Source organism: Gymnogyps californianus, chromosome 2 (assembly GCF_018139145.2).
Source record: "Gymnogyps californianus isolate 813 chromosome 2, ASM1813914v2, whole genome shotgun sequence".
NCBI lineage: Eukaryota > Metazoa > Chordata > Aves > Accipitriformes > Cathartidae > Gymnogyps > Gymnogyps californianus.
This window is the reverse complement of record NC_059472.1, coordinates 5,069,199-5,092,996: the sequence shown is the minus strand read 5'-3', so window position 1 is coordinate 5,092,996 and position 23,798 is coordinate 5,069,199. Positions and strand designations below refer to the sequence as shown.

The following is a 23,798-nucleotide window of genomic DNA, read 5'->3' as shown; positions in this document are numbered from 1 at the left end:
CCCTCCTCCTGGAGCTGCCTGCCTTATTTCCACCTCACTGGAACTGATGCCGACTTGCATCCAGAGGAGGACAGAGGCAGGCACTAATGCCAGCAATGGGTGGAGGCAAACAGCAAATGAAGCCTCCTCAGGACCCATACCTTTTTCAAGCTCCCAGTCCATTTTTCCTAATCTAGCTGCACCATGAAGAAATATCTGTAACAGCATTGATCAGAGCCCTTGACAAGCTGGAAGGTGGCTTCAGGCACGCCAGCATCAACACAGTCTTTTCACTCATTTGAAGTTCTGCCTACATGGTTGCTCGTTCCTCCTGCCTTTACAACACAAGTTGCTGCACCAGACATCAGTTTCTTCATCATAAGTGAGAAAAGCCAGCGAGGCCGGTAGTGGCATGTGTCCTGCTCTGCCTGCAGCCCATCTCCCTGTGTGCAGTATGTACAGACCAGACAACAACATTTATGGTTTGGGGACTATCCACATCTGTATGGCCAGTTGTACAACCACTACGCTAATCAACACTTCTGGTTTGGGGAAGAAACAGGGAAGCAAAAGTAGCTTGAAACCTTTGCACTGTTGAGATGCAAGTGGCTCTGCAGAAGTTACGAGAAGTTTCTTTCAAAATAGTAACTAACTTTGAAAAGTAAGGCTGCCTCTCTAGTGGGGCTGCCTACAAACATTCCCAGAAGACCACAAGTACATCAGCAGCAGTCAGGTCAGTAGAGGGCCAGATCCAACCCAACTGGTATACCAGGCACAGGACTAATTTTGAGGTTAAACCACGTACATTTAGGTGTCTCTCTGCTCTGGATACACTAGGTATCCAAGCTCCTACTACAGTAAGAAGATATCTAGTCAATGCTGCCAGTGGAGCAAACACAGATTGGCCTACCTAGCCAGCCTACAGAGTCAGGATACAGTTGCCTAAACATAGGAACCTTGTGACATTTGGAATGACCTAAGGCACTGAGACATCTGCACAGGGCTGGCAAGATTTACAGGATGCTTTACAGTATTTCTGGCAGTAGGTGGAGGCCAGGTAGGATACCCACAGCACCGAAATGATGGTAGACACCTACTTTTAGGCAACTGAATCTCACCTCTGGTGTCTATGTTAGTGTGAGCCAGGTTCTACCAGCTGTAGACTACATCTCCATTGACTAATGGGAGCTTAGCTGGCCAGCATCCATGGTAACACCTACTCATTCAGATGTCTCAGTCTGGAACTGAATCCACCCAAATGTCTGTAAAGTGGATGTCCACATCTGAGCCAGCTGTTCAGCACAAGGATTCATCTGATCAAATGTAGAATGAGCTAAAACATCCCCTAAACTCCATCAACCCTGATGACCTGCTCTCCACTGCCTGTGAGTGGAGCTCGGGATGACTTGTTCAGATGTGTACACAAGTCAGACGTTTCCCGCTGTAGCTGACAGCACACACCATCCCACTGATTGCAATGCATGATCCAGCTAACCTATGAGAAACATGAAGATCACATACTCCTGCCTGATCCGGACCAAATTTGTATTGTCATTCGATCTAGCAGCACACAGGTCTGGTAGTGTCACCACCTAGATATGTGCTTATATGTTGTGCCAATCTGAGATGCTGTTGAATACATGCTTGCTGAGTCGAGTCAGAGTTGAAACAGATCTTACTAAAATTCCACCAAATCATGGAAACCAAAGATGGGAAGCTTCTAACCCCAGAAAAAAATGACTGAAGAATCAAGAAAAAAATGCCCACACTACTCCTCTGTTCCACTGAGACAGAAGAAAAATTAAGTTTCTAGCTCCATCCTAATCCTTCCCTGATTCAGGCTACCATGTGGGACTGCGATTGCTTAGAACTAATTACTACTTATTTATACTGCTGTAGTACTTAGGGAGCTCAGTTGGAGATTAGGGCTAGCGCCAGCTACTGTTCGCTGCCCCAAAGAGTTTACAGTGCGAGTAAAACAGTGCCAAGAAAACTAATTTGTTCCAGATGGGCCACAGAGGACCTGCCAGAAGTGAGCAAATGTTCATCATAGCTTCTGAGCTGATTCAAAATGACCATCTACTAATGAATTTCTCCTCATCTCCCACTACCAATCACTTGAGCTAGTGCATGATAACACGTGCGGGAAGAAAACCTGCTTGAGAATAGTAATGGCAAAAGCAGGAACAACAAGGAAAGATGAATTGCTGGTAGTTACAGGAATCTCCACAGAAGATAATTTTTTTGTTTTTAATTTGGCAAGAAGCAACTCTGTCTGATCAACTAATTAGTAAAAAACCCCAAAACATTGGTAAGAACTAAGAATTTTTAATAATATGGCTAAAGCTAAACTTCAGGTTGTAAAGTGAGATAAAAAATAAATCAATGCAATCTGTTTTAATGGGTGGGGGTCCACCATGTTATCTCATGTTTCAAAACCCTGCACTGAACAAAAATGTCTACTATCTAAATGACAACTGATGAAGTCACTTTTTCTGTTAAATACAGACACAGAAAGGCAAGGTTAACCAAATTAGAAGTTGTGCTTAAAAATAAAGATTTTACTTAATTTAAAATGCATGGAAATATCTCAACATCCTTTAAAATTTTCAGTAAAAGAATTTGCTTTTTGAAGTAGTATATCCCAGCAGAGACTTTGTGACACAAACCCAGACTGCTGCACTGAATTGAAGTAAGAGCACAAAAAGGTGAATAAGCACTCATTACGTTACTTCCAAGATCAATCATCTAACCTGGACTTCAAGCTGCAAGAAAGAGAAATACAAAATCGTATGACTTCTACCTTTTAAACAATTTCTATTCATACTGCGAAGCAGCATGTGCATGCTGAAAATTCCTGTATATATCCCCTGTCTTCCAGATAGCAGCAGAAACTGATTTGAAACTTTTTAGTCTGGAAACAAAAATAATTGTGATTTGCTGAGCAGCAGGCTTAATATAAAACTAATATTTAGGAGAGCAGAGGGGCTTTGGGTTTTGTTTGTTTTTTCCCCAGAGAAATCACATTCAATTAGGCACCAATCATGTTGTAGTTTCTGCAGACCATATTTTCAGGGCGTGAGAATTATCTTCTCTTGCTGTAATACCTGATGCTCCCACTTGCTTTTGACCATACACTACTGATACACCAAACCATACGCTAGTGCTCCATCCTTCCTCCCACCCCGCTCGGCAGCGCAATAAATCATGTCACCACCTCCTTGCCAGTGTCAGGGTGGAGTCAGCCCAATTAGCTTAAACTGCTGACGAACGTAGTTTTTGCTAAACTGGCCAACTTTGCACGAAAACAAATGCTCACACCATCTCTCCCGCTGGGTCTGCTGGGGAAGAGGGGAGCATCTTCCCGCAGAGGGGCAGAAACAAGCAGCTGGGAAATGGCAGCATCTCAAGCCACCTCCATTAAACAAGCAAAATAATCGTGTGCCCATGACCTCAGTTTATAAAAATAATGGGCACATGTTTAATAGCTTCGACAGAGCAGCACTGAGTTACACCAGCAGGGAATCTGGTCCAGCATCTCAGCTTTCATTTATAAAAAAGAGAAACTCTGAATCTCTTTCATCTCACCCAACCACGAGCTTCTTCGGTTTCTTAACCAGCGTCTATCTGAGTTTCTGCCAAACTCAGAGCATGAACACAATTCTGAGTATGCTCGTTCTTCCCTGAAGCATCAAATGCACAAACCAGGACTTTCTTCTTGTCCCCAAAAAAGGTGCGGCTTTCTGAAATCTTTTTTCCATTACTGAATTAGTTATTACGGGGGATGAAAGGGCCTCTGACAGCATTAGAGACACAGTTTGAAGAATTTTCTTCCATGATCAGGGCTCTATGCCTCAAAGAACTATGACTAAGCATTTTCGCTAGGAGCCTGTGCAGGACAAGTATCAATACTACGTACCATTAAATATAACACTTCTTGTCTAAGAGTCGACATTTTCTTCATTTCACCTTTTTGGATGAAAAGGAGGACCAATAGCAGAAAACAACTCTATTTTTAACTTATCAGGGACTGTGTTTACAGGAGAAATGTCACAATACTGAACAACGGGGCCAAAGTGGGGACCATAACGTATGAGAAGCCTGGCTGGGCAGGCACAAGAGACGTGACCTCCTGACTTTTTGCCCCGTAGGAAACTCAATCAGAAGGTAAGAATACATAATGCTGACATCTTCCTTTTCCCTCATTAGCCTGGAGTGTCAGGGCCTTCGGCAGCTGGGCATCCAAACACTGCCACTCTGATTAAAAAATCCACATTGTCAGAAAGAGAGTCAAAGAAAGCCATCTCTTGATTGTTTCTGTTGACATATTTAAATTATTCAGCTAAGAATATAGTTAGCCCCCATTAAAATTCAAGTTGATGGTGTATTCCATGCTCATTAGCTTTTTGAAATATTTTCTTCCTGTGATGCGTAATTTAAAAGTATGCATGGTGACTATCCCTGTGGTTAACCTTTAATTTCTTTCTTACTAAGGTTCACTTATATATTCAGTTTTGACAGGTACATTTTATTAGCAATCCAACGAGCTGACCTAAGCAATGGTCCTAAGCATTATCCCAAACACTCACTCTCTTCTTCATGTTTATTTTATAAGTTACCAGAAATACTGCGTATTCCACTCTGCAGTACTGTCTGGATGTTTTTCACTCCTGGTTTTTTGTTGTTGCGGTTTTTTGGGGAAGGATGTGGGAGAGAGTAGTTTTATCTGTATTTTCAGTGTCTTCCCTTACAAGCAAAAAGCTCCTAGACTTGAATTTTCTAAAGAAGAAACTGAAAGAAAAATCAAAATCTCAATTGTTCTAAAATGGGACTTTTTTGTCTCATTTTAAGCATGTTTTCTATTTTTCTTTGTGGTTTTATAAGAGTATGCTAAGCAACAAGGAAATGAACCAGCTCATCAGATTGGTCATTAATGTTTAGGATTTTCTTTTTGCAGTCTGTTGCATTTCCTCAAGACCTGACTAAAACTGATTGGCTGAGTTCCTTGGCTCAGCTTGGGGAATATTTCTTATGGACTAAAGAGAAAAAGTTACTTAAAATCGATTACTGCAGGCTGCACTGGATGGCTCAAGGGACTGGCAATATGGTATTAAACATTTTCTCATCTAGGTTACACATTCACATTTAGTCAGATCTGGAGTGACCAAAAGTTACTGTTTCTGATAGTTTACTACTGGTTTACATGATAGGAAATTACAGTCTTAAAGCATTTCAGAAAGAGGATTCTATATCCCCAAACCTAGCAGCACTTTTAGCAATAGCTGCCATAATCGTGGTGCTTTCCAAAAATTAATCTGCCTTAAAATGCACAATTGAATAATGAAGCCCTTTTCTGCAAATGCGTGTCATCTGGAATCGTGATACGTCTGATAGAAAGACTTACGGAATCGATGTAGAAGGTGTTAGATCCCACAAAGGTGATAGCATCTTGCAGCTCATAGTTGTGCACCCCGTTTTGGTAATCCTGGTAGGGCGTCACGGTGAGAGCGAAGGGCCCCACGCTGTGTTTGCTCCAGTTGGTCAGCTTCACCTCCAACGGGATGGGGTCTCCCACTTTGCAGTTCACCACGATATCACAGTCGCAAAGCTTGCCGTCAACGAGGATATCTGCAAATCAAGAAAACAATTCCACATTATGTTGGACTCCTGTTTCAGAAACTGTATAAATCTTGATAGGAAGCTTAACAAGAAAAAGTAACCTCAGTGAAACCAAGAGTGCATGACAATTAACCTTAGGAAAGAAAACCCAGCGCTGCAGTGTTGGGTAGGGTAGCGTTGCAGGGAAACTACTTGCAAAAACCAGTTCATGAAGGTCTGATATCCACAGCTGTTGAAAGAGCTATGAAAAAAAAAACAATTACAATCTATACACAGGCACCAGAAGACTTTTTTTTAACCTCCTCCCCTGAAGGCCAAAGCCACGGACAACTTCTCATGCTTCTCCTGCAAATCAACAGAATCAGGTGAAGGGAAATAGAAACAGGAATCATCAATACAAATGGTAGCTAGATAGATCCAGGGCTGAACGCCCGTGTTCACATGTTACAGCCAGAATAAATCCTCCTGTATGGAGGTGACCTTTTGGAGCAGGACAGACACTGCCAGAATTTGCAATGTAATACATATATTAAAGTCCAGGTTATAAGGAAAAAAGGGATTTTAAAATTATACAGCAGTACTACGAGCTTGTTCACTCGGCACTTTAATTCATTCTGGGATTTCTATTTTTAACTTTCTACTTTTCTTTCCCTTACTGGGATAGCAGAATATATAAAGCCTCTAAATTGGTTACTGCTGGGACAATGACAGCCAGAGTAATGTGTCCACTAACCTTGCCCATTTGCTTATACAGAACCAAAATGTTTCATTACCAACACACTATGAAATTGCTGGTCCAATTCCCCGCTCTGAAAGGGTTCCCAGTTGTGCAGTATTACTGTATTTTTCAGATGAGGGTTATCTCCGATGCACTATTAATACAGGAACATTTCTATTTCACTATGGGTTCATGTTCAGAGATAAGAGAAAGCCCTGGGCACATGTAAGAAAGCATCCTCAGTGTGAATACCTATCCCCACAATCTCAGACGCCCATGAGGCATTTCGATCACTCCAGCTCCTCAGTCGCTTGCCTTATGACACACAGCATATTATTCCTCTGCCAACAGCATCGGATTTACATTAGTAATATCACCTCTTCAAGAGAAGACACTATTTTTATGCTTCAGGAGCTTTCACAGGAAAAAACCATTTTACACCAAAGAGTTTTTTTTTTTTTTAAACTTATTTTTGTTTTTGTTGTCTCAGACAAAAAACTACAAAATGATGCATGTTCTCGTGATGCCCTTTAGCCTGGCAAACGGAACAAGCCTTAGTGCAGCAACTGGGGAAAAAAAAAACTAGTGCCAAAGAAGAAACAAGTTCAGAAAGGGACATTTATTCCAGAGGTCAAGTCAGCAAAGCTGAGCTACCCAGATGAAAACCTCTCCTTGACCAAAGCTGCCCAAATGCAGCAGCAAGTCCCAGATACAAGAGGCTTGGCAGAGCCAGCACGAAGCAACCTTGCAGTGCCCAAGCTGAAGCTATCCAAAACTCGTGGCGGTGTCCCAGTTGGAACAGCCCCCATGCCAAAACTTTTCAAAGGAGATGCCCAGTTTTTGACAACGAGAGCACTGGTGAGGCCATACCTGCAGTGCTGTGTCCAGTTCTGGGCTCCTCAGTACAAGAGAGACATGGACATACCGGAGAGAGTCCAGTGAAGGGCCATGAAGAGGGTTAAGGGACTGGAGCATCTCTCCCATGAGGAAAGGCTGAGAGAGCTGAGACTGTTCAGGCTAGAGAAGGGAAGGCTCAGGGGGAATCTCATCAATGTATATAAATACCTGAAGGGAGGGGGCAAAGAGGACAGAGCCAGGCTCTTTTCAGTGGTGCCCAGTGACAGGACCAGAACCAATGGGCACAAACTGAAACACCGGAGCTTCCCTCTGAACATCAGGAAATACTTTTTTTACTATGAAGGTGACTGAGCACTGGCACAGGTTGCCCAGGGAGGCTGTGCAGTCTCCATCCTTGGTGATACTCAAAAGCTGTCTGGACATGGTCCTTGGCAAGTGGCTCTAGGTGGCCCTGCTTGAGCAGGGGGTTGGACCAGATGACCTCCAGAGGTCCCTGCCAACCTCAACCATTCTGTGATTCTGTGAAAGGAAGTTATAATCACCATTGCATTTTAGGAAAGGGCTAGGAAACCTGTTTGGCGTTGGATTTCTTTTGCAATAGCACACTCTAATGTTATGGGCTCTCCTGCCCAACATGATCAAATTACTTGTTGCAGGATTGCCCTAAGATCATGGAGGTGAAGTAGTGGTTATAATGGTATCCATTATCTGGGATTAACTGACTTGAATTTTTCAAAACACAAAAATGTGTGTGTGTGGATAATCTTTATGCTTCCCAGCCTGCTGCCACAGAAGTGAAGTCCAGTTGCTTCCTTCAAAAGAAATGCATTTGTATCAATTCATTACTTTACATCAGTTTGTTTTCAAGCTTCTCCCTGCAAGGTAAGTGCTTTCATTTAAAAAAAAAAAAAAAAAAAAAATCTTTTTTTTCGGGTTCCTCCAGCCAGCGGGTCTTACAGCTGCACGAACGGTTAGCGCCCCAGACCAGCATGAACCTTCAGAAATACTCAGTAAGCTAAGTGGATGAATCTTTATTTTCAAGCTGCTCATCAACTTGCCTTTTAGCTTTAAAATTCAATGCTCTGCTGTAGGAATTGTAAATGAACCCTTTGCCCTCTGTCTCCACCTTTGTATCTAATAATAGCTCAGAGCATTGCTTCCTAATACCTTCATGTGAAAATAGAAAATCCAAGCAAAAGGGAAGCAATTAAGTCTGGCTCAACCAGATTAATTTTCTTTCGTATTCCTAAAAAAATTCAATTCATTTAAGATTGATTTAAAAGCGTGTGTGCGCACACGTGCTTGTGTACATATTGAGACATTATTTCCTTCCCTCCCAGCACACCCTTCCCTCCTGCAGTGCTGAAGCCAAGGATCTCAATGAGATGTCAGATGAGAAAACACACATGGCTGGCATGCAAAATACTATGGAAAGGAGTGTTTAAAAACAGTCCCCTTTCATCAGAGAGAACAGCTTGGTTTGACAGGCAGTTTTACTCCCTTCCTGACACAGAAAACATCTCATGGACCATACGGATTTGCTTTAATATTTTCATCCATGAACAGAGGAAAAGCCATGTGTACAGGGTCCCGTTTCTGCAGATTCAGCTCACTCACACAGATGGCATATAGAAGCTGAGACTGCTCACACCACTGCTGTGAGAGTGAATCATTATTGGCTTCAGTACACAGGAGCTCTGAATCAGAAGATACATTCACTAGGACAGAAGACAGTGGTGGCCATATCTCCATCCTCCCAAGATTCAGATACAAGAGAAAGAGTACTTCAGAAAATTAGAAGGACCAAGTTTAATGCAAACAGCATATATAAATTACACGAAAAAGGTAGAAGCCTAAACTCTGGCTGTCAGGGCAAAAAAAGCACAAAGACCTACCATTCTCCTTCTAACTAAAGTTAAATCCTTTTTTAAGTACTTTAATAAGCCAACTGAATGCTGCTTTCTTATTTTATTTTTTTCCCCTCTCTCTCTCCTTTCCTGCTCATTTACTTACACATGTCCACTATGTTGGCATCCTCGGGTGCCAACATTACCCTGCAATGCCTGACAGCCACGAAAAAAGGAAAGACACAGTCTCTGCCACGCACCCATGAACAGGCACGGGACCACTCTATTTTATCTCTAGGACCTTCTCTGAGTGATTACTGTACCAAGGGAGAAAATGTTGTCAAACACGTTTTGGAAGGCAGAGGATGAGGATGATACAAGCCACTGAGAAGGGTGATTGGAAAGCCTTGCTTTTTCACTGATGGCCTTAGCCAAGCCTTTTAGGATCTCTATGAATTAATCTTTTAGTTGGAAAAACTACTTCATGGCCCAGCCGACAGCTGATTCTTATTGACACCACAGGAAGTCTGGGAGACCATTAGATGAAAATAATATATCAGAATTCTTATAATGTCTTTCTTTCAGGATCTCAAAACTCTCAAGAAAAGGGAATGAATGTTACTAACAGGAAGACAACCACTATTCCACAAGAAAAATATCATTTACCATCACCTGCCAGGTGCACTTCTGTCTACATCACCCAAAGGAGCAGCTTGGAAATGAATACCAAACATTATTAACATTTTGTGTTATTTACTCTGCTCATATTAACACATAGTAAGTCGTTCTTGCTACTTTGTCAAGTTTCCATGTGAGCAACTCATTGGCCCACCTGTACGTCAAGAGTCCTGAGTCACGGCTAATTGCATTTCTGCACCCAACTCCCTATTTGCCACTGTGAAAGTTTAATTTTGGAAAGCTGCATACAAATACATGTTTAATCTCAGTGGAAATGCATATTCCAGCAATGTTTACTCTCCTCACTCAAGTTTGGGTTGATTTGAAAAAACAGGCTGCAGAGGAAGGCAGGGTGTTTGTGCTCATCTTTACAGTGGGGGATGGAGAAATTTCCATGGGATATTTGCTTTTAAACTGGATGTTGAATCCCCAACTGATGCAGACGCACTGACCCCTGCCATTCACTGCAGCTGGGAACCTGGCTCAAGACTTCGAGCAAACACCTCACAGAGGCATGGCTTTGCACAAACAAGTAGGTCAACAAAACTCAAGGCAAGAGATGCCCAAATGCATATAGACTTCTCACATAAAAGGTAAAAGAGATCTTCAAGCCCAGAAAAGCAAGCCTTGCTCAGCTGTACTGTGATAGTTAGGGGAATTTTAGTCAATCAACCATTTTTTATGCTGTTAGAACTGTTCCAAAATACTAGTTTTACTCATCTCGGCCTGTGAACCAGGAGAGCCGTGGTCTGAGGAGGGGAGAGAAGCAGCAACAACACTGACGTCTCTAGATAATGTCCATCAGGTACTTCGATGGAGAAAAGCCAAAGACCAAGAGCCCAAGCCAGAGTTGCTACAGTGAAAGTCTCACAGAATAATTCAGTTTTTCTGTGTTCACCAAATCTAAAGCGCTAATTAAAATGTCTGCCCAGGCCAGCTTTACTTCTAATTTCCCTAAAAGAGCAAGGAAAGGGCCAGCCATGCTGCCTGGAACAACTGGTTTTTTTTTCCCTGCCCTCTTCTGCAAGAATGTTTGTTCAGGTTTTTGCAAGGAACTTAACAATGCAAAGAGAATCCTTTTTTTTTTTTTTTTAATCATTCATTTAGAAATAGGTTGAACAATTCTGTCCGTTTCTGATCTTACATATTATGCAGATGGAAGAAAGATCAGAATGGAGAAAAAAACCTGTACTACAGGCAAACTCCATGTACCGAGCAAGCTGATCCTGCCTGTCTCCAAACAAGCAAGTTTGTCCCTCCTCTCATGCTGCATGTCAGGTCAGCAACAGTTTTCGCAGCCTGTTATTTGGGGTTCAGTCGGCTGCTTAGAGGAGCTGGCAGGTAATATGTGGCGTTCTGTTGAGACAACAGGCTCCTTGAATTTTCCTATCTATCTCCTCCAATATATGAACCTAAACACTGTGTCTGTTTCCTGTCTTCCCGCTTGTTCTCCCTCATGTAGACCAGCTCCATTTCATTTTCTAAACCATTCATGCAAATTATTTACACATAGAGATATAGCTTTGGTCACATTTGTTTGTCCATTACAAGGTCCTGCAGTATTTTCAGAGCTGAATACATCCATACAAAAGATATTTCTATGAATATAAAAACTGTGTTCCCTGTCACTCTCATCATGAAAACGCTGAATGGTTATTTACTAACACAAAAGCCTCATAGCTATTTGCATAAAACATTCTGTATGTGGTTTGGATCTGCTCCTCACACCAAACCTGAGCATCTTAACTTGGAATAACATCCCCATGTTCATTCACTGTTATACTGACACAATACTGAGCCAAATCCATCCCCTGCATAATTTCATTCAGTCAATAGTAACAGAGCACAGAGGTGTACAGATGTTTGTATTGTAGCAGGTTCAAATTACACGAATATCTCGCCTTGTCAACCGCTGCTAGTCCTGTCCTAGAAAGTGCCCTTATACTCAGAGCCTGCTGATCCCAAACCCCTATGGATCTGAAGAGTTCAGCTCCTCTTTGGGTCAAGGCCCTTGGACAGGGATGAATAAAAAATACAGGAAAAGATATGAACAAACTAGTGCAGCTTCCTGCAAGTACCAACAACCCAGAGACCTTCAGTGAACATAGGGGCACGAACCTGAAAACAGGGAAGTTGGCAGAGGATGGGATGACTGAACATGAATGTAGGCTAGTGAAAGAGGCAACTGCTTTCACAAGACCTCTGAGCTGCCTGATTCCTGGCAGACTTCCCATTCCCAAACATTTTACAATTGAATTAAGGACACTTTATTCGCTCCAAAAGCAATTAAAAAGAAAAACACATTTAAAATATAGTTCTAGCAACAATAAGCAATTAGTCTTTGATAATTGTCTGTGTCTTCCTATTTAATCACTCTTTTGCAGTGGCCAGTATGCTGATGACAGATCCTGACTGGTCCGATTATCGTTCTTGCCAAATTGTTTTCAGTTTGTGTCTGTTCTTAACTCTGTGATGACAACGGACCGAGGACAGCATCCCCGCAGGACTCGCTTGCAAAAGGATTTTGCAACCTTGTTCATTTGCACTGAGTAAGCTTTCTTCCTCCGAATCAGTATAACGTTTATGTCCAATTTAACATCCAAATCTATCCTCGGCAGACACGTGATCAGCGTTCAGTTTCAGTGCTACTTGATCTCAGCTGTAAACATTTAGGTGTAGTACAACCTTCTTCAATTAACTCTAAATACCAGGGTCATGCTAGCTGAAAAGAGAAGCATGAACATGACTAGTGCTCTGGGGTTTGACTGCCTCCAACTTCTACTTGGGATCTTCAAACAGCAAACCTGAATGCACATTAACCACAGATTTATTTAAGAAATGAGTTGGTCAGTTTAACCTCTCCGGTTTTGGTGGGAGTTATTTTATTTTGCACATGCCTTTTACGATAGACGTTTCTCCTTCTCTGTGAAATTGCTGGCGCACGGGTGGCACCTGCTTGTCTCAGTTCTCCTCTGGCAGCCAAGATAACCTGTCATTTTGTGATTTGCCCAATTTGCTATCAAAGTGAAAATCACTTCAGAGTTTGTACTGCTTATGTCCGGTCCTAATCTAAATGCTCAAAGGCAGACTCCTAAAATTTTAAAACTCTCAGAGCTCTGTGTTCTCCATTGAGCCTGAGCTCCTTTTGACTTATTTTAAAATATTCCATGACATAGCCCCAGCTTGCTTAAATAGTCCAGTTTCTGAATGTGGGCCAACCCCTTTTTATCTATTCATCACAAGCAGGTTTGCAGAAGACTTCTTTTTATTATCTGCTACACAACCAGAAGGTCAGGCTGGCATACAGTGTATGCCTGTGTTTTGAAATTTCACAATCCCAGGATTTGCATGTTATTTTAGGTAATTGAAAACTATTTCTATAGCTTGTCTGTGGCAGTACTACTGTCAGAGCATTCTTACCCTGCCTTGTGGAAAAAAAAAAAAAAGGAAAGGAAAAAAAGGAAAAAGAAAAGCCCTATATTACATTTAAACAAAACTAATCCATACTAGGATATATCATATAACACTATTTTTTGTATACTGGCAGCTTTGTGCAAAACCGCTGCAGGTCATGAATAACGTGGCTTAACCTACAGCTTGCTGAAAGAAAATCACCTTATTCCTCACTGGTTGCATAATGAAACTTAAAATTTTGTCCTTCTTTCTGCCATTCTGCAATGATGGATGTGAGACAAACCTCTCCCTCTGCAGAGGAGATTTTTAAAGGTCTCATGCAAACTTTGTGAGAGTTTCTGACTTGTGGCTGAAAAGTTAATGGTAAAAAAGGAGTCTAGCCCTTATGTGCTGGTTTGGGAGTCTGTCTGATCTCAAAGCAGGTTTAGTCTAGACACTACATAGATTACAGACCTCCAGGGAGTGTTATCTAGAAATCAGTGGTAAGGATGGTGATTGTGGCACATTCCCTATGGAGATAGTAGTGAGCTAGCACATGGTCACAAAAGAAGTAATGCCTACTTAACAGCAGAGACACAAAACTAGGCTCCTGCACTCAATTCTGTGCATGCAAAGTCAAATAGGTGGATTTCACCACACAATCTACTTACCTAAACTCTCACTGAATATGGCAATATGGAAGTGGAAACTATTTTTCTGGATTTGCTACTGTTTCAAGTGGAAACAGTATCTTCCACACAATCCATTCAACAGGCACACAGTGGTTCTCTGGACTCTCACATAGATAAGGGATCATACCTAACAGGTAGCTATTTTTTAGATTGCTAGTTAAACTAATCCTATGTGTAGTATAATTGTCGTATTTGAGGCCTGTACAATGAAATACGCAACGTACTGTCTGAAACAGAAGGAACTCAAACACAGATGAGAAGCGAGATGAGACAGCAAGTATCTCCATGCCCAGATGTATAGAGACACAGGGGCAGGATGCTTTAAGAAGGCAAAAAAAGCGATACTGATTATTTAAAGAAAAATGATGGGTACGTGACCCATTTTCCATGGTTGTCTTAAAAAAGAACTGTGAAATATTGAATGTGATGTCCAGGCCATAAGAATTCTTGTGTCCTTGTAGAGCAGCCAAAGCCTGGTACAAGATAATATATAACCCCCTATTAACAGGCAGGTAGATGATTTACCACATTTCAGTCACTGTGTAAATATGAGCACTAGGACACTGAGCCTCACGGGCCTCCTTTAGCCCAACCGTGATTGAAACGCAATGAGCTGAGCTAAATGAGAGATACTAAACAACTCCAGGTACAAATGCTGTATCGCAGCACTTTATGTACAGGGAAGGTGTGACGTGTGGTTACTAGACTACATGTGGCTAATGTCTACAGATCAGAGTTGCTCAGAAGCAGAGGTGCACATTAAAATGGACATATTCTTAATGAAGTTTCTTTGAATTTCAGTCACAGCATATTTCAGTCTAATGACTCTAAGTTGTTTTACTTACCAGTGGATTGAGTTAAATTTTTACTGTTTTCCCTATGTATGGTTAGTCCATTCTGTCACTTTTGCGTTAAGACATGAGACAGTAATCCATGTAGATGTGACTTGGAAACTATTAAGCCCTACTATGGTGCTATGACTTCTTTATTCTGATTGCATCCTTCTTCTACATCATGACCTGTCTCAAAATCCAGTTTGAATCCACAAAAGAACTGCACTAATAGATATATGTAGATAGAAATTTTCAGTCGTCCTCTTTGACACAAATCCATATTCTTCCTTGTTAGATAGGATATGGACACACAAATAACAATCAAACTTACTGAAAACAAGAAATCTTTAAGCCTAGAGTCATCAACCCAAACAACTGTTGGCCTGTCTCTCAGATCTTTCTGTTAATAATTTACTACTTGCTAAAACTGAACATGCTCAAAACCTAGCTCCTGAATTTTTCATGAAGTCCTTTCCTTTCCATACCTGTCTTAATTTCAGAAAGAAAATCAGACTCTTTCCTGCCAATCTTGGCTTTCTCTTTGACTTGATCTCCTCTCATGACTCACACCTCCAGCCTGTGATTAAATCCTGATGCCATTTTCTACAAAACTTCTCCAAATTTGACCTTTTCACTCTGCCTACATTGCCAAATCCTTGTCTAAGATCTAATTGGATTATAAGCCTTAACAATTAAAATCTCTTAATCTCTGCTTTTGACACCTCCAAACTAGTTCCTTTATATTCTACTGAAGACCTTGAAACACTGTCCTGTAGGTCTATAACCTGGTTATGTACACGTGGCACCTTGCATAGACATTATTCCCAGCTTGTCTGCTTTCTAGCTATAGCAGTAGAGCTCAGCCCAGGCTAAATCCCCACATACTGACCCAACTTTTCCCATGCAAGCTGAAACCTGTTGCTGAGGTCATGCAGTAATTCTCACAGAAACCTGCAATCTGATTGCTACAGGGGTGGCAAGTTGTGCTCACTGCTACCTATGGGCTACAACTTGCGTGCAAAACTACTTTTCTCCTACTACTCTGTTATACTATTTTCCCTATTCCTCTTCCCTGCTAACCTTTTTTTTTTCATATAACATATATACTTCTATAGCATATATATAAAAAATACATATATATACACACACGTACATATCTATATATATAATACTAGACTATAAGCTCTTAGGGACAACAATACTCATGTTCCTAAGAGCTCAGCAGAACAATTTGTATGGCACCTAGAACTACACAGACCTATTTTCCCGGGATGTCCAGCCAGCACTGCTAAAAAATTAGAAACAATAAAAGAAATAACCTTAAATAAATTAAAAATATCTATATTTCTCAAATCTCAAGGCTATCTGGTGAGGCAAGGAAGTGAGCACTGTACCAGTTTTCCAAATGGAGACACAGACATTTTAGGAAGGAGTTAACCTGTCCTGTGAAGAGCAGTCAGGAGTTTTCACTGAGCAGAAATGAACGCATAAGCTACCCAACAGAATTGAGAGGGGAAGGTGACTTCCAGAAGTTAGAAAAAAACATCTTAATTGTAAGCTTTCAAAATCCCTATGCTGGCTCATTCAGGTACCAACTCCTTACGGTTCTAAGTCTTACACTAAACTGAAGGTAAAACCTGAGGATTTATAGGACATGCAGGAAGGGAGAGAGAAGATAAAAGGAAACCCAACCATAAGGAGAAGTAAATTGAAATAAAAATAATGCTATTTAAAGCAGAATTCTTTGATAAAAGAGTTAAAGTAAGAACCTAGAAACCCTTTCTTCCCCATCACTGCATTTTGAAGGAATGGAGGCCTCAGATATCAGCACCGTGAAGCGCAGAGAGGATGAAAACTTTGTGTTTAATTGAAACTACAAATTAAATATTGGGAGGGAGAGAAAAAAAGAAACACTGAGTTCAGCTAGAGAGAGCAAAAAATTAAATCCTCTCCATACCCCAGGCTGCGAGCCGTGCCTTGGGCTTCACCTGTCAAGTGCTGCAAAGCATTCCTGCAAACCCCTCTCCTTTTAATTGGCCATTCGGGTGGCAAAACCTTTCCTCGCTCAAACCCTGCAACCGTGCTCCAGCCCACCGAGCCGCTGGAAAATTGAGCAATGAGCAGGTGTCAAATTCTGTCCTTTTATCTTCGGCTTTTAAAAGACAGATACAATTAGGGGCAAATCAGTGTAGTGCGGCAGCTGATTAGGTCTCTTTTCTAAGAATTATTTGCACAAGGTTCTGTGCGCAGACCGGCCAGAGCTATCAGCTCATCTACAGAAACAGTATTGTGTCTGCTCTACCTTCTAGAGACCCACAGTCGCATAAGCAGAGAAAAGAAATTATTAACTCCTCACCCTCCAGGGCAGGCAAAGCAACACTGCCTCGTCTGACAAGCTCTCACTGGTGCAATCTTTCAACGGTTTATGTATTTCGAGATTACATGTGTAGGTTTGATATACATCAGTGGAATGCCTAAGAAATGAATAGAGGTTGTAAAGCATAGGAAGTTGACAAAGTTGACAAAATTGAAGCTAAAAGTCTTCAAAATTCAATGTATGGAAAGACTTTATGGCTTCCTTAGTTGTACCTCTGAAGTCATGTATCATTTTGTAGATTTACATGTGCAGTGATACTGACTGCACCTTGTTTCCTTCTACAAAACGCGAACAAAAAATCCCCCCAAACCCCATCACCTCTCTACCTGCAGGGACTAGATTTGTAACTTTATAAAAATCCATGGATTTACATTACCTAGGGATCTGGCAAAAGGTATTTCATGGAGTTTTTATTTGGTGGTGCAGGAAAACAGGGTTGGGGTTTTTTTAAATTAAAAAAAAAAAAAAGGAGGAAAGGAGAAAAACAGCTTTTGCTGTTTTGAACTGATCCAAGAAATGAAGCTACCCATTTCATAGGAAAAGGCAACTTTCCTTAATACAAAGACTGAGGGTGCACGTCAGGGGGTCCTGGTTGCCACCCCAGTCCCAGCAGCAGTTCTGCCAAAGCAATAGCCCTGGGAGGGCAGTATTAAAAAATGTCTCCTGATGCCATCTACATCATTACTGCTGTTTGGATGAGTATGGCCTCCAAACTGTGGATATGGGATATGCCGCTTAGTGCTAACTTATCACTCTTACATCCAAACCAAGAGAGGTTTTATATGTATCGTCATTATGTAAAACAGGAGAGGAGAGAGGATCATTTTGTCCCAATCCTTTCTAAATTCCTAAAGAAGTAAAAGGTTTCAGTGCAAGGGAATTTTTTTCCTGAAATTTTCAGGTGTCTAGCAAGAGTTTGGGCTATGCTTTTCCATAAATATTTTTGAAGTAAGAGAGTGAAGAAAAGCTTATGAGTTGGTTGGAAAGTATATAAAGCAAACAGTGACATATAATGGAAACTGTTCCCAAGAGCATCTGCGATTTCAGCAAGTGCAGGGCATTGGGAGTTAACCACTCTCTTATGTGGTTTGTCTTTTCCAGCATTAATTTGTGAAAAAGTCTATCTTTTATGCACTTGCAATCCAAACAAAAGAACAAATTAAAAGAACTAAGCACACAAACCATGCTGGGCAATAGAGCATCCAGCCAAATGCTGCCAGTAATCTATATTCACATTGTATTACATGAACTGACCCAGAATTAACTATGGCTGCCCTCTCCTGGAAAACTCTCTAAAAGAAATTAAGTTCCCTCTCATCCATTTCCATTAATGGCATTAGCATGCTTAGTGGCAAGACCACAGGAGAACATGACAACTGGATAAACAGCTACGAGGAAGCAATGACAAGCGACAATAGAATTGAACTATTTTTCCATAAAGGTCCTGAATAGATATTAAGTCCTTGTAAACCTTGTAAACCAGGGTATACAACTGAGCTCACTCAGAGAATACAAACTATGTGGTTCCTGGCTTAAAGTTTGAGAGTGGTCGTCAAATGTCAGGATGGGAGTAAGAAAACAACTTGCAGTCACTTCCTAGAAGATCACATTCAGTGACCTGACCATGAGCTTTAGGAAACTTCAGCTGGGGGTCTTAGTTCTCTTGAGGTTCACTGATCGAGCACTTGCAACGTGAGCCCATGTGCTCCAAGAGGGAACTCTGCTGGCACCAGGCTCAGCAGACCGTAATGCAAGAGACTGCTAGTATGTGTTTGTGCACATCCAGAGACCTCTTACTTCACTCTTCAAATAAAGGTGGTATTCTCAGATGATCTGAGAACAAATGAGGATAGGGCAAGGAGGAGGTAGCCACTTGCACTACATGCGTGGGGAGAAGCAGAGGACATCCAGCCTGACATGGCATAGGTGACTCAAAGAAGATATGCTTTCAAGGAAGGGAAAAGGTGCATCCAATCTTCATAAATGTTAGTATGAGTCCACAAAATGTCCTGACCCATAGTTTCAGATGTTATTGCTGGAATACAATATCAGTGCAGGTGGCTTCAGCCTCCTATCCATAGCTATATAATCACCTATTAGTATACCATTCACAGGCCTTTTCTCTGAAGACATTTCTTGCTTGAGCCTACTCAATAAGAATCTCTTAAAATCCTTTCTTGAGAAATGACAGACAGCATAAGATGGTAATTTGGGAAGATCACTGGCCAAATCCAAGTTACTACTTCTTCCATAAAGGTATCACTGAGTCATATCTAGTGATAAGAGCACATAGTTACATGCTAATATTGTAGAAACATGATGAGATTTCATGAGATTTACCAAATTGATCAATAGAGTATCCCTGGTCAAAACAGACAAAACAAAAATCAGAGGTGAAAAACTACTCACCTTCAGGAGAGGTTTGACTTTGAAAGGGTTCTAAAAATAGCATCAATCTTAAACATCTGTCAGAGCAGGATAATCTGTTAAAGTGAAGCATCTCATTCAAAACTATGAAAAGCATTCAAAATAATCTATAAAGTTAAGTTTGAGCATTTTAGAAGCTCAGTAGTAAATATCTACAGATGTAGAACTTTGCTATCTTTTCTTCACTGTTTTCCTCTCTCTCCACATTGTTCCTGACCATTTCTTAATGTCTCTTGCACTTGCCTCTGACAGCAACAACAGTGTAGCAGGCACCGTATCAAAACAGGCAAAATCTCTGTCCTTAAATAATCACTTTGCCACGTAATGACCAGTGAAATGTATGCAAAGAGCCCTTTCAGATGCCACATTCAATTTGCCTCAATGAAAAGTAGCTGTAATAGAAAGCAGATGCTCCACAAGGAGTTTGCCAGCTGTTGAAGTGATATGCAGATGTTGAGCACACTGAACTCCAAACACTTGACCTTTCACTATAAAGGGAACTCACTCCCCGTCTTAAAAATGCTGAGCCAAGATCTTTGTTACTGTAAAATGCAATAAGGTAACACTACTCTTAGATTTCTTACACAAGTACAGAAGCAACAAACCTGGAAAACAAAACACTGAAAAATTATAGAAAAATAATGGACAATTGTCTTTGACAGGAAAGATCAATTCCAGCTGTCTTTAATGGCCTGAATCATACAAAACCCAACCGTAGCATCCATCCTCTTGTTTTCCCAATTTTATTTGTAGCTAGGCTCCATATTCACATCCTGGAGCATGGCAGCCTCAAGCAAAAAATGCTTTGTAAGAGCAAAGGTCCATTTCCTCTGACACTTTTCTTTGCGATCTAATGTAAATGAATATCACTATCTTCTCTCTAAAAAGTAGGATAAAAAACTAGTAACATTGTTAACTACTTGAAAATCAGGCAAGCTTGACCTACTTTACTTAATTTAAGTATTTGTCTAAGAAAAGAAACCAGTATCTGCCACAGTGTGCCAACACTTGTTATTAACAACAATCTGAAAATCAACTTCTTGAAGGGGGACACTAGCTGGAATTGAATATTCTCTCACATCAAAGAACAACTACCAGTAAAGACCAACAGGAGATCTATTGGCACTTAAAAGTTTTATTTATTTGTTAACATCTCAAAGTCATTCAGCAGAGTGTACTGCTGTCTTTACCATCCCAAAGCACCTCATTAAATGAGTGAGTTAATCAAGTATATTCTGCTAATGAGAAAACATGATTTTAAAAGTTCAGAGAAGTGAGAATGAGGAAAAAATTTAACACGGCAGTCAACCTCTTTCCAACCTAGGAACATGCCTGTGGTTCATAAAATGTAAACTGTAGTTTGGTTAACAAAATATAAGCTGTAGTTATGTCTTCTGTGAGTAAATGCTAATTAACCTGGTCAAAAATTCATGGGGATACTTTCCGATAGGGATCCATGGGGATAACTTCCAATAAATTTTTGTCCTGCCTACATTTTGATGGTCTAGAAAGGAAGGGTCTTCCAGCTTTATGACACATAAGATACCACAATTAATATACATGACGTGTACACTCCTTCTGTACGGCTTTGGCATTTGGGCCTCCTGCATTTATTTTAAATTTGGTATTAGGACCTTGCTGAACTCATGATATGTATAATTATCCACGTATACATCCACTAGGTTTACAGAGAAATACTATCAGGTTCATAGTTACGATAGCTAATTGATTAACTATCATTTGCTAGTAGCTATCTATACATACAGCTACATCATACACTTTTTACCGTGTCAGCTTCCCTTGCCCATTGACCCACCCATTTGAGCATCGCTGTAGCATTTCAGATCTTGGGCATTTTCATATATCCCTTGTCCATCCCTGTCCACAGCTCACTAAGTATAGAATTTTCTTCCCAATTATGCCTGTCCAGAAGGACTCCATCTTGTGCCAGTAACAGCTTTTCTATGCCTAAAAGTACGAGGTCTAGTTATATCTGGAATATTTCTACTTGACACTGAGATGGAAAAAAGGCTACGTTTGCTCAGTCAGCCTTTCCTCTGCAAATGCAGGAGTATTTCACGCACATATTTTCTCATGCACTGTGAATCCATGGAATCACAATAACCCCAACAATAACTCTAAATATTTGAAAGAAATCATGGCAAAATCACTTTGGAAAATCCACCTGATATCAGCACAAGGTTCATTTTCTTGCAGTCCACTGAAATGTTTACACAAATCTGTGTTCTGTGATCTGATTTGCCTGTTAATAACACTGAGCAACAACTTACCTTATCTAGACTTATCATCCTATCAAAACAGTCCTAAATACTTGAATCCTGTATGAGAATATGCATTGTCTGGAACTGGGGACTGTAATGTTCTCTTGGATCATTTGCAAGCATGGCTTTTCATTGCTTGGCCATAACGTGAATTGCCATCAAAGCCAGCAAACACCATTTCCCTGACTGCCCACTTGCCGAGCCCTGGGTAGAGTAAAAATATGACACAGGCTTTACTGAGAGCCATGGAAAACCACCTGCCATCTTTGGCTCTGAGAGCTGAGCAATTTCTGCTGGGCAATCACATGAATGGCCTTTCTGTTGAGATTTCCAAGGGAGAACAATACAGCTGTTAATTAATAAAATAGCTCAAGTTTGTCTACAGGTTTTTTACACTAATCAGCAGAGCCGGTATTATGATCGTTGCTTTTCAAGTACTGCCCTGCAGAAAGAGACCTGTAGCAATGAAGAAAACAGTGATTATATGAAATGAGTTCTAATATTTCTGAAATGGTTATTATTCAAAAAGATCACTCAAGTTAGGGGGAGAGAAAAATTCCTTTTTTCTCCAAAGACTAAAAATTTGCTTACTTGTCTGGTTGGCTTCTCTTATATTTCTCTCCTTTATCTTCACTACATGACTGTCAAAGGTCTGTTAAATTGGCAGCACCCAAATGGATGCCTCAGAAATGGTTCCCTACTTAAAGCTGGTATCGCATATCTAACATACCAAAAATCAGTGATCACTACACATTAGACAGTTAATGGGCTCAAAGCAAAAGACTCAAAAGAGCTTAACCGAAGTGGCAAAATAGCCTGGCTTTATTGCCTGGGCCATCGTTCTAGTCATATTACACTTTCTTTGGATCCTGTCCCTGACTGCCTATTCTCCACTGCAAAAAAAGTCGCAGTTGCTACTTCTGATGGTCCTTAGAGCTGTGGCCCCGTCTCCATCCATGACCACAGCCTTGTTCTTCCTCACACTCTGCCCTGCCACCAAGGTTGGTCTCAAATGCTCTTTCCTCTCCAGCCTTCTCCTAAAATGGCAATTAGACATGTGATGGCCTCTCCACATGAGACCACTAGGTAACAATGTGACCTTACTTCCCACAGCACTTCCAGCACACCACTTTTGGGGACACTACTAGAAGATGATGGCTTGGGAGGTGACCAGAAGAAATTACCACTATTTATTTTTCTGGCCATTGCATACACTTTCATAGCAGAGTTTTCCCAGACCTTCTCTCCCCAGGCTTGCAGATCGAGTGTTTTGCTCACTTGTTGCACCTGCCTCAACTTCACTGGGGCAGCAGAAATCTCTGCTGTATGCACATGTAGGGCTGACAGTCATGGGTGCTCAGATCCCACCACATCCAGGTGCTACCGCATTACACTTTCATCATCATAATACAAGTTCCCACTGAGAATCAAACTCAGTACTTCAGAAAGGCAAATTTCTCAAATTAACTATCAAAATTCACTTTTATCATATTATTGATGCCATCATAGCCATTCAAGGAAGAGATCTCTTATCCTGCATTCTGCATTTTTTGTGTCAAAAATTTTATTAACAATGAAAACAACTAGTCTTATTAGTTCTTTGGGTAGCAAGGCAGAGAACAGTCATAGCACTCCTCTCCCCAGCAGGTAGAGATGAAGAAAAATCAGAGCTCTGGTGGCTTCTTGGCTCCATTGGAAAAAGCTACAGATGTCTTTTGCAGTACAGCTTTCTCAGGCAATCTTATCTATAAATACAGCACACTTTCTTCTCCATAAATTCTTTCCAGTCCCACTGAAGTAGCTGGATAAAGCAAAGGAGGAGAAATAGCCAAAATTTAGGTTGAAAAGAGAGGTAATCTCCAACCGTAAGTAAGTCTATCATTGCTCTATGTATAGTAATTCTTCTAATTTATCCAGTCTAGTTGCAACTTCAAAATGATGAGACTTTTACCATATTCTGTAGAAAATACCTCCACAGTCCAATAGATCTTACTGTCAAGGCTCCTTAAGTCTCAGTCTAAATGCTCCTATCTTCATTTTATGCCATTAATCTTAGTTATAGCCTATATTCTAGCCTCAAAATAATTCTACTCCC

At 40.9% G+C, this 23,798-nt stretch overlaps 1 protein-coding gene across 5 annotated transcripts in view; it reads right to left on the bottom strand.

Annotated features, from left to right (window-relative positions):
• Positions 1-23,798, bottom strand: part of TRAPPC9 (trafficking protein particle complex subunit 9) — a 520,942-nt gene that overhangs the window by 6,270 nt on the left and 490,874 nt on the right. For all 5 annotated transcript variants that reach the window (XM_050890669.1, XM_050890668.1, XM_050890671.1 and 2 more), the window contains one exon: positions 5,384-5,607. In XM_050890669.1, coding sequence (XP_050746626.1) covers positions 5,384-5,607 — 224 coding nt within the window. The remainder of the gene's footprint in view (positions 1-5,383; positions 5,608-23,798) is intronic.